This window comes from Bos taurus, chromosome 27, assembly GCF_002263795.3.
Source record: "Bos taurus isolate L1 Dominette 01449 registration number 42190680 breed Hereford chromosome 27, ARS-UCD2.0, whole genome shotgun sequence".
In the NCBI taxonomy this organism is placed as follows: domain Eukaryota; kingdom Metazoa; phylum Chordata; class Mammalia; order Artiodactyla; family Bovidae; genus Bos; species Bos taurus.
The window spans coordinates 34143911-34157246 of NC_037354.1; the positions used below are offsets into that span (position 1 = coordinate 34143911).

Sequence of the window (13336 nt, forward strand, 5' to 3'; positions counted from 1 at the left end):
CACACATAAACACATTCCGGAACCATCAGGTTGGGGGTGTTACAACTGCTGCTGAGAAGCCTAAGGGAAGTAGAAGGACACGGTGCCAGGAAGTCTGGGGAGCTGATAAAATTTTATTTAACAACAGGAAACAACTGAAAACGGGCAGTTTCTAATTTATCCTGATGGAAGGACATTTTAGTACTATAAAACTTCTCTATAGCCATAAACTGGATATAACACCACACACACACACATACATACATCTATCTACCAATATTAAGAAACTGAATCCAGAGTGCAAAGGAAATCACATTTTTAATATTATTCCTTTACTCAAACAGTTTTTCAGGTTTCTCACATTTGGCCAGGGTTTGTAAATACAGAGGATGCTCATCACTTGGAAGTCACACTGAAACTAACAAATTTGGATCGTCACAGAGGAATATAGATTCTCAGGTTGTCAGCTAGCAGTGGAAACAACTCTGGTTCCCATCAGCTTTTCTGTGAGGAGGGCTTCTATAAAATATTCTATAAAATAGAAACTCTAATAATTTACAGACTTTTACCTCTTTACCCAAGTTCTTCCTGGAAACATTCATGATCAGTGATTTTGAGTCTGAAAGCTGCCACAGTTTATTTATTTTTTAAAAATAACTTTTGATGGGGTTTGTGAATATCTTTAAGTAATTTTTTTTTTTTTTTAAGTGTGAGATGAAGCAGGATTTGTGGTTTAAAGTAGTATCTTATTTGGGGCAGGATTTCAATTTTAGTTTTCCAGATTTTTCTTAAAAGTGAGTTTTTCTTTTTAAAAAGGGGCATCCTTGAACTCTCTTAAGTTCTATGCAGAAATTTTAAGTTTATGTGCATTTTTCTGGGGAGAAGGTTCAATTTCTTCAGGACCCGTAGCAATTTAAAATATACTGCTTTAGACTACAGAGATTATAAATAAGAATCTATCGATTTACAGTTACGAAGAAGTTGAGGTCAATGTGGTACAGAACTTTCAAGACAAAAGAGAATAATGTTTTCATTTTTACATAATTGACACCATTTAATACCATAAGAACAGCGGTCATATTAATCAGGGATAATAAAGCTGAAACTTGCAGGAAAACTGCTTCATAATGATAGAGAGTATCCAGTTATTTTAACTGGGATTCTTGGCTTTTATGTCAATTACTACGAGACTGAACTTTGAGCGGTTCTACCTTGATTGTTCCTAGAATTTATACATTGCCCAAATAGCAGGCTCTTCGTAAACTCCCCTTTTACTTTACACTTAACAGTTCTTTTCAACTCAGATTGTAAGGGATGGGAACTAAGTTTTAAAACCCACAAGTTTAGAACATTTTTTTTAATCCCCTGTGATGTGGGAACTTGAAAGCTTGGCTGTCTCTTTCCCTATGACTGACTGTTGTAGCCCACAGTGAGAAACTTTGGTACCATGCTTATTTTGACAAATGTGTTTGGTTTCTGTTTCCCACAAGTCACATCCTAATTCTATCTAGCACTCAGCAGTAATATTCTTTAAGGAAGAGTCTGTTTTTCTTTCCAAGGATGTGAGGCTCTTCATTTTATATTATGTAATCATGAAGAGGAGATTTAGAGTTATTTGTGTGATTTTTTTTAATCTGTCTATAACACGGGCTTTCTAAATTGGTAAATGATACCTTTTCAATAGGAAAATTCTGCCAAGAGTATAGCTGAACCCAGACATGTCTGGAACTGTTGGCTTTCAAAACATAATTGGACATTAGAGGGAATTACTATACTGGATATATTGCCTCTCAGGAGTAATAATGATGAAACAATAGGGTTTATTAATAGGCTTATTTCAGATGCTCAGCTTTAAGCACAACAGATACTGAGTTTCATTCTACCTATTGAAAATACCCAAACAAGCGTTCCAGGTTGGCAACATTCATTCTGCAATTTAAATTCAGAAGGTCAGAATTTCAGAGTGTATTCAAATCGACTGCTGTTTCTACTTCTGCTGGACATTTTCGTTGGTTCAGCTTCTGATCTCCACTGCACGAAGGCTCAGGGTCACAAAGGCACAGGCCAAAAACATCCTGTTAGGTCCAACTGCTCCAAAGCGTTGATGACATAGCAGCACACAAAAATAAAGAATAAGGAGACACTTCTGCAGCATATAAGTTAATCACTATCCTTTATATTTTTGGTACATGAGGGAAGGTACAAACTTGATACCCACAATACTGTCTGCTTGTCATTTCTAGTCTGCAAGGTCAAATTTGGGTCGAACGTCACAGTCTGAAGCCACCTTCCTAACCAAAGCCATTCTCTCCAACGAGGGAAAATACTGGTCAGGCCTGATGTTGAGGAGTTCTGAGCCTGCAGAGATGAATCCAAGAGCCTTGCCTCTCTGGGCCACAACAGCAGCTCTTCTTAGTAAATGGTGCACCAATTGCTGCCGTCACTGGGCATCAGTCCTCCAGTGATCAGCAAAATAAGGTCAACAAACCACCAAATCCCAAGTCCTCCAAGAGTCAAGAGCTTCCCCACTGCTGTGCCAGTGTGTCCCAGGCAGAAACGATCTACTCCAAAACATCCCAGGAAGAAAGAGTAGAGCAAAGTGGTTATGAAGTAGTGTCCGGTATACCTAGACACAAGGAATCAAGAGGAAGATGCTTACCACGTGAAAATGAAAACACTTAATGCTTTATTAGTGAATTTCACATAAGTGACAAGATGGGAAGACAGTCCCTCTGTGACTTCTTACCAAGCCCCTCTCCCCCAAAGGAAGATCTCTAGTTTGTCTAGATTCTCAAAAAGGTACTTGCTAAAGTACGGAGGGGGCTTCCCAGGTGGCGCTAGTGGTAAAGAACCTTCCTGCAATGTAGGAGACACAAGAGACATGGGTTCAATCCCTGAGTTGGGAAGATCCCCTGGAGGAGGGCATGGCAACCCACTCCGGTATTCTTGCCTGGAGAATCCCATTGACAGAGGAGCCTGGTGGGCTACAGTCCATAGGGTCGCACAGAGTCAGACATGACTGAGCGACTCAGCACACACGCACACAAGGTATAGAGGACCCAGATGAACCAATACAGAGTTGGGCTGGATAAGAAACTATTAAGGACATTTACAGGACAGGTATCCTGCTTGGAGTGGTGTCTGGGCGCCCATCCCTTTCCTGCATAGGCTCTTATCCTGAGGGAGGATGCAGTTCTGAATGTATTTCTCTCATGAGGTGTTACCTTCCCTTAAATGAACACTGATCTCCACGCTCCTCTCCTGCTGTTTCATGGCACCCGAAAAATGGGACTTCTTGGAAGGACTTCTGTCTTACACACTGTGATGACATTCAATTGCAGATACTCTAATGGTATCACCTAACACAGTCACAAATCTCCATCAGCAAATGGTATACATAAGTTCTGTGCCTTCAAGTGGAGTTTACAGAAAGAACCCTAATTCGTTTTTTTAAAAGTTAATTAATTTTTGGCTGTGTCAAGTCTCAGTTGCGGCATGCGGGATCTTTGCTGTGGTGTGCAGGCTTCTCATTCTTAGCACGCGGGTTCAGTCGTTGTGGTGTGTGGGCTTAGCTGCTTCGCGGCAAGTAGGAGCTTAGTTGCTGGACTAGGGATCGAGTCCACATCCCCTGCATTGGAAGGTGGATTCTTAACCCCCGGACCACCAGGTAAGTCTCAATAACCCTAATTCTTCAAGATAATACTGCTTTTCAGGGAGGAAGGCCCGCACTTTTCATAATAAAATCTTTCCTCCTGAAATTCTACAGCTGTTTTCAAAGGATGTATGCCTATCGTAGGAGTTCTGACGTTGGATCATCTGTTCTACCTCCTTCATTTTGTGGAGGGGACAGAGACTCTGGGTGCCCAGAGGTCCTTTAGCTGGTTGGTGAAAGGGACATTTAGAATTCACAGCCTCTGGCCTCCTGTCCAGTGTCCCCTACCTTATCACCCCATTGCTTGTGTGTGGAGTATGCACAGCAGTAATCATGCTGCCCCTTTAACACTTAAGGTAAAAGAAAAAAGTCAACATCAAGAGAGGACAGAACAGCCCTACCTCCATCTAAGTACCAGCTACTCCATGCAGACAGCACTTACTTTATACAAGGTTTGTTCTCTCGGAGGAAGGTCCTCGGGCTGGCACACTCGATTCCATCCAGGGCCCGGCACTGCACGCGAGTGTGCTCCACATCTCTGTAGGCCTGACCCCCAAACTGTGGGGTAACAACCACAACAGAACAACCAAACTAGCCAGAGCGAGCAACACAAAACATCTCTTCATATGAACTAACAAAAGCTGGCCCAGGACAATAACTATTCTAACGAAGGTGGGGGTAAAGCTGAGCTGAAGAGCGAGGAGTTTAGTGATCATACTTCAAGAGATTTTCAATGAGTCGATCCTAAATGGACATGGTTTTAAATAAACTCCCTTTCATTTTCTTTCCTTGTGACTACCTTCTTTGATAATATAGTACAGAAGTTTAAAATCAGTTTCACTAAGTGCCATTTTGGATTAGCAGGACACAGTGCTTTAATTAATCCTACATTTACAGAAGAGAAGAGCACATGAGTGCATATTTGGGAATGGGTATTCAAAAAGTCAATGTGTAGAGACTATCATACAGAGTGAAGTCACAAAGAGAAAAATGTCGTGTATTAACGCATACATGTGCAGTCTAGAAATGTGGTACCGATGAAGCTATTTTAGGGCAGGAAGAGACACACAGATGCAGAGGATGGACTATGGATGTGGATGTAACGGCGGGAGGGGAAAGGAGAGGGAAGAACGAATTGAGAGAGCAGAACTGAAGCACATACGCTACCAAGTGTAAAACAGCTAGTGGGAAGCTGCTGAATGGCACAGGGAGCTCACCTTGGTGCCTAGTGATGACCTGGGGGCGGGGGATGGGCAGTGGGCGGGAGGGAGGCTCAGGAGAGAAGGCGTATACGCATACATACAGCTGACTCACGCTGTTGTACAGCAGAAATTAAAACAACACTGCACAGCAATTACACTCCAATTAAAAAAAAAAGTCAATGTGTATTTGAGGTCTATTTTACATATATTATAAATGAACATCGTTAGGAAAGAACTCAGCATGTCAACTGACTCAGGACTTTATGCAGGTCTCGAAACTGTGATTTTCAGCTCACATCCATAGTAATGTAATACATCTATACGTAAGTTTAAATTCCAGCAAAACATTTCAGAAGACCTCCGACCCTTTGTGTAACTGAATTCTAGCAGAGGAAGCACAGCTGGGCATTCTCCACATCGGCACCTTATTAAGTACTTCACTACTGTTCTTGCTGGAACATTCCTCAAAGGGAAGTGGGTGGAACGTGAGGATGTTTACTCTTGCCCCTCCCTTGGGATTTGGGGGCCCAAATGCTGACAGTCCCCCAGGACTTCTGGGAGAAGTGACAGTCTGAGCATCTTGACAGGATCAACCCAGTGTTTTAATGAAAATGGGCAAAAGTAAGTATTGTATAGAGATCACTTATTTTTGCCTATTTTCATTAAACACTGGGTTGATCCTGTCAAGGTGCTCAGACCAATCTCTATATGATACTCTGGGCTTCCCTGGTGACTCGGTGGTAAAGAACCTCTTTGCCAATGTGAGAGATGAGGGTTCAATCCCTGTGTCAGGAAGACCCCCTGAAGAAGGAAATGGCAACCCACTCCAGTATGCTTGCCTGGGAATTCCCATGGACAGAGGAGCCTGGTGGGCTAGTCAATGGGGTTGCAAAAGAGTTGGTCACGACTTAGTGACTGAACATGAACATACAATGCTCACTCAAACTTTTATCAATAATTACCCATAGAACAAAATCTCATTGTATTGAAAATATTTCTTTACTTGTGATTGCAGCAAGAGTTGCCTTTTTGGCCTTCTTACTTTCAGGTTTATTTCCGTGTGTCTGATTTAGTAACAAAGAATATTTTCCCACAATTCTCTTATAGCTGACAATGTCTTGACTTGCATTATGCAGCATAATATAATGGTGAGTCCACAGAGAGAAGGAAGTATATGAACTTCGCTGGTTCTGGGGAGACTGACTAGGAAGCATGAGTCCAGCTTCAGGGATATTATTAATGGAACTGAAGGGCTTCTTTTCATTCTAAGAGGCCATTGTTATCCAAGGCTCCTTCTGAATGCTACAACCCCTTACAAAGACATATAATGATGAAAAGTTAAAGTGTTAGCCGCTCAGTGTGTCTGACTCTTTGTGACCCTGTGGGCTGTAGCCCACCAGGCTCCTCTGTCCATGGGGATCTCTAGGCAAGAATACTGGAGTGCGTTGCCGTTTCCTTCTACAGGGGATCTTCCTAACCCAGGGATGGAACCTGGGTCTCCTGTGTTAGCAGGCGGAGTCTTTACCACTGAGCCACCAGGGAAGTACACTGATAGGCCTGATCTATTTCCTAAGGACGTGCTGGAAACTGCTTGCCTAGTGAAAAGAAAGGTCATTGGCAAGAGGAGCTTTGCCCCAAATGCATATGTAACAAAGACACTGCTGAATCCAGCATCAGTTTTAGAAATTGCATAAACCTTCCTGTTGCTCTTTCAGGAAAATACGTGCCTTGAAGGGTAGTCAGGGCTGATATCTGAGCTTCAAATCTGTCAATCACAATGGCCAAAGGAACTAAAGACAGATTGGTCTTTGCACCTGGGTAGTTTTGGCACAGAGCCTGCTTCTTTCTGAGAAGACTAAATGTCTTGTTCAGCCACTGACCCTGATCATGCTGGAAATTTTCAGTAACAGTCATTTCAATGAATTTTACAAAAATATAATTTCATACTCCTCATAGTTTTCTGTAATAGCATTTAGGCAATATTGTTTCTCTATGGAAGAGTTTGCTTATAAAACCAAACAAAAACCCACCTTGAGACAACCATAACCAAGTTCCTGGAATGCTGTTGTGTTTCCAACATGATCCACTGGGTCTTCACATTCTATAAATTCATCGGGTCTGTAAATCACCAATAAGATCATCATTAAGGTCTTTCTAAATGGCTGTTTACAGGTATATAGTCATAACAGGCAAGAGACATTTCTGCAAATTTTCTGGGGGTTAATGTCCCTCTGAGTCTTCCCCAAGACAAGAGATTCTGTCAATTAGGCTGAAGGACAGCAGGTCAAACAGCCATCCAATGACCCTTTGGTTAAGGCGGGGTGGGGATGAGGGGTGTTTCTGGTCCGTTTTCTACACCGATTCTACCTCTGCCAAGGCTTCATCTCTTCCCTAGGCAAACAGCCACAAGGCTATGGGGGCAAAATCCAGGCCAAAGGATTCCCAGCTCTCTTGCATTTTTCAAAAGCCTTTTCTTATTTGATTTAAAAGAGACATTAAAAGTTTTGACTTGGTTCTGCAACGCTAAGGTTACTGCTTTTATTTTTTAAGGAGGTGCCACGTAGAGGAGAGTGATTTACTCCACTTGTGCACCACTCAGTACCAGCACGAACGAGGGTGTCTCCTTCTGTTAAAGGGAGCAGGTACAACCTTCCTCAGGCTATATGTCACTGTTTCCTAGTTCTCCTCTTTGGGGAGCCCAAAGGATCAGCCACCGACACACAGGAGTTTTCCCCTGCAGGAGTGCGTTGAGTGAGAAACCTGTCATGGTTATTTTTCTCTCGCGTGTCGACGATCAGGTAGTTCCTCCAGGTGGAGAGGGACTGGGGGGCGCGGGGAAAGCAGCCTACCTCCTCCCGTCCCCCCGCACAACCCCCGTGTATCCCAGGGACCCCATCTTCATCTCCACCCGCCTCGACGACAGGGTAGCTTACAGGTAAGAGCAAAGGATGACTGGAGAGTGGGGGTCGCCATACTCCCAGCTCGCGGCGCCGGGGGAGCCCTCTGGGTGGGCGGCGCCAGCGGATGTGAGCTCGGGCTCGGCGGTGGCGTTGTGCGAGTGGCTCCGAGACACACAATGCAGCAGCAGTAGATTTCCCAGCAGCAGAGCCGCCTGGCCGCACAGAAGTAAGTAACTCACCGGGTAACCCCCCAGCACCATCTTCCCGGGCCCAGAGGCGGAGATCCGGCCTCAGACCCCCGGCCCCAAGCCGGCAACCGCGGACCCAAGCCCTGCCTGGTCAAGGCCTCTCCGCGGAGCCCCACGCCTCGATGCCAAACAGCCAATGGGAGCTCAGATTTTTACGTCCCGCCCAACTCAGACAGCCAATAAGGAAAGGCTGCGCAGGAGGCGGGCCTGCGTTTCGTTTCTGTGGGTCAATTCCGCTTCTGGGGCTCACGCTCCGCCTTCTTTTCTGTGACGAGTGCTTCTTCCAATAGGCTCCCTCGGCCCGCCCCGGAGTAGGCGGGCCTTGAAGCAGGAGGGCGGGGCAAATGGCGATGGGCGGGGTCGACTCCTGAGGGTCTGAGGGGACCGGAGAGAAAGCCCGTTCTCACTCGCCCGGGACGGAGCGCTCCGTACGTCAGTCAGGCGAGCGGGCGCCGCGTCGGAAGCGAGCTCGGACCGGAGCCGAGTTGCGTCAGTGCCGAGCGCGCGCGCATCGCTGCCAGCCCTGGGGCCCTGGCGGGGCTGGGGAATCGTGGAGCGGGCGGAGGCAGGGGCGACCGAGTGCTGAAGAGAACCTGCGGGCTCGGGCTGAGATGGGGTCGGGCGTGGGCTCGCCCTCTGAGACTCTCCGCGTCCGGTGGCTGCTGTTGGTGGGCTTGCTGAGCCCAGCCCTCGGCGGGGCTCGGTCAGGTGGGTGTCCACCCCCAGGGACCTTTCGGGATTCCAGTTTCCTAGGGCCGGGATGCTCGTAATTTTTACCTCGCGGTGCCTGAGAGTGGCGGGGCCTGGCCTGGGCACTGGAACCCGACCCGAGTCGGGAGGCGGAGCCGCTGGGCTGCCTGTGGACCAGGGCTCGGACCCGAGGCTCCGGGTCTGGGCGCCCCCAGTTCTCCTGGGCACTGTACTCGGGTCTGGTTCCCAGTCCTCGGTCTCTTGCCGAGCAGAGCCTTTTGGGGGTGAGCCCGACCCCCAGTCTCGCGCCAAGCTGGGTGCCCCCCCGCAAGACCCTCCTGGGGTGACTCTCGGTCCGACCCCGAACCTCAGGGACTCGGCTGAGAGCCTGGGAAGCTGGCTGAATGCGCGCGGAGGGTTTGAGAAGTGCTTTTTAGAAATGGAGCTGGGGTTTGCTTGCAGGGTAAATGTCACTGGGAAAGAGACCGGGAGATGGAACTTTTTGCTCCAGGTTTTCATGATTTGAAATTTTGACCATCATTTTATTAGTGGAGTCACCAGTAGGTACCACAGGGCTGAATTTAGCGATGAAATAAGAGGAGGGGGGAATTGCTTATTTTGGGGGCTATTTTGTTGTTTTAGTAAGAATACTTCTTTTTTTTGGAAACGAAGTGCTACATTTTTATAGCCAGTCTTTTATTTCCGTTTTTGCTGGGTTGGTAATGTCTCAAATCCAGGCAGATAATCCTTACTCTGCTTAAGTCACAGGCTTACGGTAAGAATTGAATCATTCGTGTGAAATTGCTTTTGACTTGTGAAGCTTCCCTTAAATACATAAGGTATTTGTATTGGAGATGCTCATAGTGGAAACATTTAAATTGCCAACACTAGCTTCTGTCTGAAAACACTCTTTTGTTTTGGCTCGTGTTAAATTATTGTTTGCATGGCTGTGTTTTCTTTATCAGCCATAGAGTATGATGGAGAATGGGGTTTCTACTAAATCGTTATCTTGAGAGTTTTTCAAAGGTGAGGATTTCAATGCAGGACTGAATTTAGATTTTTTTTCTCATTATTTTATTATTTTTAAATTAAGAAAATTTGCACCATTGCAGGAATTTTAATGCTCTCAGTACTGAAACTTTCTTGACTGGGAAGGTACCTAATCTTTTCTGTTTGAAACTGTTTTTGCTATGGTGTTCTATTAATACATGGTTAACATTTACCAGCGTTTAAGGGGCAGTAGGTTAAACATCTGGAGTTTTAGTAATCCATGATTCTGTTTGGAATACTTTAAATAAGACTGATTTTTAAAGTTTATGTATTGATTTTTACATTGCTGCATATAGATGGATGGAATATCCTTATGTTTTATAACAACAGCTTTAACAGTTTATAGTTTAACAGTCCCTCACTTAAACACATATATGCTTTCAAAATTTAATCAGCCTTCATCGAACACCTATGAACACCGAGCTCAGTGCTTGTGGAGGGGCACAGAGTGACCAAATGTGCTGAGTTTATCTGAAGGTTGTAGGGGAAGGTTTTATTGAGAAAGTGATATTTGAACTGATCTGTATGGGTGAATATTCAAGGACAGGAATTCAAAGCAGAACGGTTTTTGGAAGAGTCTAGAGAGATAAGAACAGGACTAGTTAAGGAATGGTGAGAAATCACCAGGGGGTCCACCTGAAAGGGAGGCGTGGATAAAACTAAGGTAAGTTGATACCAGTTGGGGAGAGGCTTCTGTGATGTGCTATGGGATTTGGACTTTACCCTGGAGTAAGTTCTTTGGGCAGGATGGTTTTTAAATAGGGCTGTGGGCTTCTCAGGAGAAGGGGTGAAAGTTTACAGTGGTGAAGAACCCACCTGCCAGTGCAGGTCAAATGTAAGAGACGTGGGTTCAATCCAAGATCCCTTAGAGGAGGGAATGGCAGCCCACTCCAGGATTCTTGCCCGGAGAATCCCATGGACAGAGGGTTGCAAAGAGTTGGACACCACTGAAGCAACTTAGCATGCACTTAGCACGTGGTATAACTTAGATTTGCGGTCGCTGTAACTGGCTACACAGTGGAGGACGGACTATAGGAGGGAGGGACTGGAGGCTGGGAGAGACCGGTTAAGAGGCTTTGTACTAGTGTGCAGTGAAATCATGTTTCCCTACGGGAATGTTCTTCTAGAATCAGCTGACCAGATTTTTGCAATACGGGATGTTTAAAACATGCGCTGAAACCATTTCAACTAATGAAAGAGGAATTTGAATACTCAGTAAGAACCACCCACACATCAGTTACTCTAGGAGTTAAATAGATTTTGTAGGGTTTTTAAAAAAAATTTACTATTTATAACAATTGTGTCAATGAGGAAGTGCAGTATACATTCCAAAAAGCTGAGGTAGTACACTTAAAAAAAAAAAAAAAAAAACAAACTAGGGCTGACAAAGGTAACTTTGTATCATTGAGGAAATTAGGCAGGTATGAAACCTCACTGGATTTTTTTCTTTTAAGGTAGTGATTATGATGTACAGACCTAAATCTTTTTTTTTCCAAGACTACAATTCTAGAGGAAATGAGTTTTAAAGCTTACTCATGGTGAATCACTGTAAAATGAACTAGGTGTTAAGAACCTGGTCCATACTAATTTTGTTTTTAGGTGCTTGTGAATTGTTTGAATTTGGTATGTTTGTGCTAAATAGGAGAATTTAGTCTTTTAAATATAAAGATAATTTGTTTCACACTATTATGTAAGAAAATAAAAGCATTTACAATGAAAATGTGTACAAAACAAGTTGCTGGGTTCCAATACTGTTTTCCAAACATACTTTGAATTTTACCTTACCAGGAGTTCCCTGGTGGGCCAGTGATTAGGAACTGGTTATTTCATCAAACTGTAGGTTTGATCCTTAGTTGGGGAACTAAGATCCCACAAGCCACGTGGTGTAGCCAAATAAAAATAAATAAATAAAATCTACCTTACCAAAGTTGACTATGTATGTATACATTTTTAAATCCTGCTTTATTGTAGAATCCCTCCAAAGATGCAAACTCTAAGTAACTGGAAGCTTTTTCTTTGGAATAGCCACAAGCTCAAATATATGACATAGATAGGCTCATGATATTTCTTTTTTTTTTTCTTTGATGCCTAGTATACAGACTTCCCTGGTGGCTCAGATGGTAAAACGTCTGTCTACAATGCGGGAGACCTGGGTTCGATCCCTGGGTTGGGAAGATCCGCTGGAGAAGGAAAGGGCAATCCACTCTAGTACTATTGCCTGGAAAATCCCATAGACAGAGGAGCCTGGTAGGCTACAGTCCATGGGGTCGCAAAGAGTCGGACACGACTGAGTGACTTCCCTTTCCTATACAGCAGAGACTTGGAGTTATGCTGTCTTTTGTGTCAGAACTATGGGACTGCCTCATAAGTAAATCCTGGTCCTCTTGGTATCACAGTAACTAACCCCTCCTACTACCCTGCCTTTCAATGGGGCCAACATAGACCCAATTAAAGTTGAATTGCACTTTGAATTGTATAGCCTTGTTCATATGTTAAGATGTTATTGTATCAATACTTTATTTTTCATTTTGTGATGTGTCATTTCAGTCAAATGGTTTTCCCCAGAGTGAGTTTAGGGAACGTGAGAAGTTCACCTATTTTATTCAGTTTTTTAAAAATATACAGTTGTTTTGTATTTATGTTGATTTTAACATAAAGAATTAGAGTATTTCAGCTTATAGTAAGTAAAAATGATGTTACTGTCAAACATTTGTCATCAGTTCAGTTCAGTTGCTCAGTCATGTCTGACTCTTTGCGACCCCATGCATTGCAGCACACCAGGCATCCCTGTCCATCACCAACTCCCAGAGTTCACTCAGACTCACGTCCATCAAGTCAGTGATGCCATCCAGCCATCTCATCCTCTGTCGTCCCCTTCTCCTCCTGCCCCCAATCCTTCCCAGCATCAGAGTCTTTTCCAATGAGTCAACTCTTCGCATGAGGTGGCCAAAGTACTGGAGTTTCAGCTTTAGCATCATTCCCTCCAAAAAAATCCCAGGGCTGATCTCCTTTAGAATGGACTGGTTGGATCTCCTTGCAGTGCAAGGGACCTGAAAGAGTCTTCTCCAACACCACAGTTCAAAAAGCATCAATTCTTCGGCGCTCAGCCTTCTTCACAGTCCAACTCTCACATCCATACATGACCACTGGAAAAACCATAGCCTTGACTAGACGAACCTTTGTTGGCAAAGTAATGTCTCTGCTTTTCAGTATGCTATCTAGGTTGGTCATAACTTTTCTTCCAAGGAGTAAGTGTCTTTTAATTTCATGGCTGCAGTCACCATCTGCAGTGATTTTGGAGCCCAGAAAAATAAAGTCTGACACTGTTTCCACTGTTTCCCCATCTATTTCCCATGAAGTGATGGGACCAGATGCTATGATCTTCGTTTTCTGAATGTTGAGCTTTAAGACAACTTTTTCACTCTCTTTCACTTTCATCAAGAGGCTTTTTAGTTCCTCTTCACTTTCTGCCATAAGGGTGGTGTCATCTGCATATCTGAGGTTATTGATATTTCTCCTGGCATTCTTGATTCCAGCTTGTGCTTCTTCCAGCCCAGCGTTTCTCATGATGTAGTCTGCACATTTGTCATCCTGTAGGACAAAACCCATTCCCAT

At 44.2% G+C, this 13336-nt stretch overlaps 2 protein-coding genes across 3 annotated transcripts in view; one reads left to right on the forward strand and one right to left on the reverse strand.

The window, feature by feature from the left end:
* Window positions 1-2135: 2135 nt before the first annotated feature.
* TM2D2 (TM2 domain containing 2) lies at window positions 2136-8216 on the reverse strand. Its single transcript, NM_001038056.2, is given in 4 exon segments — window positions 2136-2605; window positions 4074-4189; window positions 6864-6951; window positions 7767-8216. Coding segments are annotated over 4 exon segments (645 nt in total). The 5' UTR covers window positions 7994-8216; the 3' UTR covers window positions 2136-2391.
* Window positions 8217-8350: 134 nt separating this feature from the next.
* ADAM9 (ADAM metallopeptidase domain 9) overlaps window positions 8351-13336 on the forward strand; it is a 90242-nt gene continuing 85256 nt past the window's right edge. The window contains exon 1 of one of the 2 annotated variants that reach the window (XR_009493067.1): window positions 8351-8689. Coding sequence is in view for 1 of the 2 variants with exons in the window: in NM_001192818.3 (NP_001179747.2) it covers window positions 8593-8689 (97 nt within the window). In the remaining variant the exon portion in view is untranslated. 2 annotated transcript variants of the gene reach the window in all.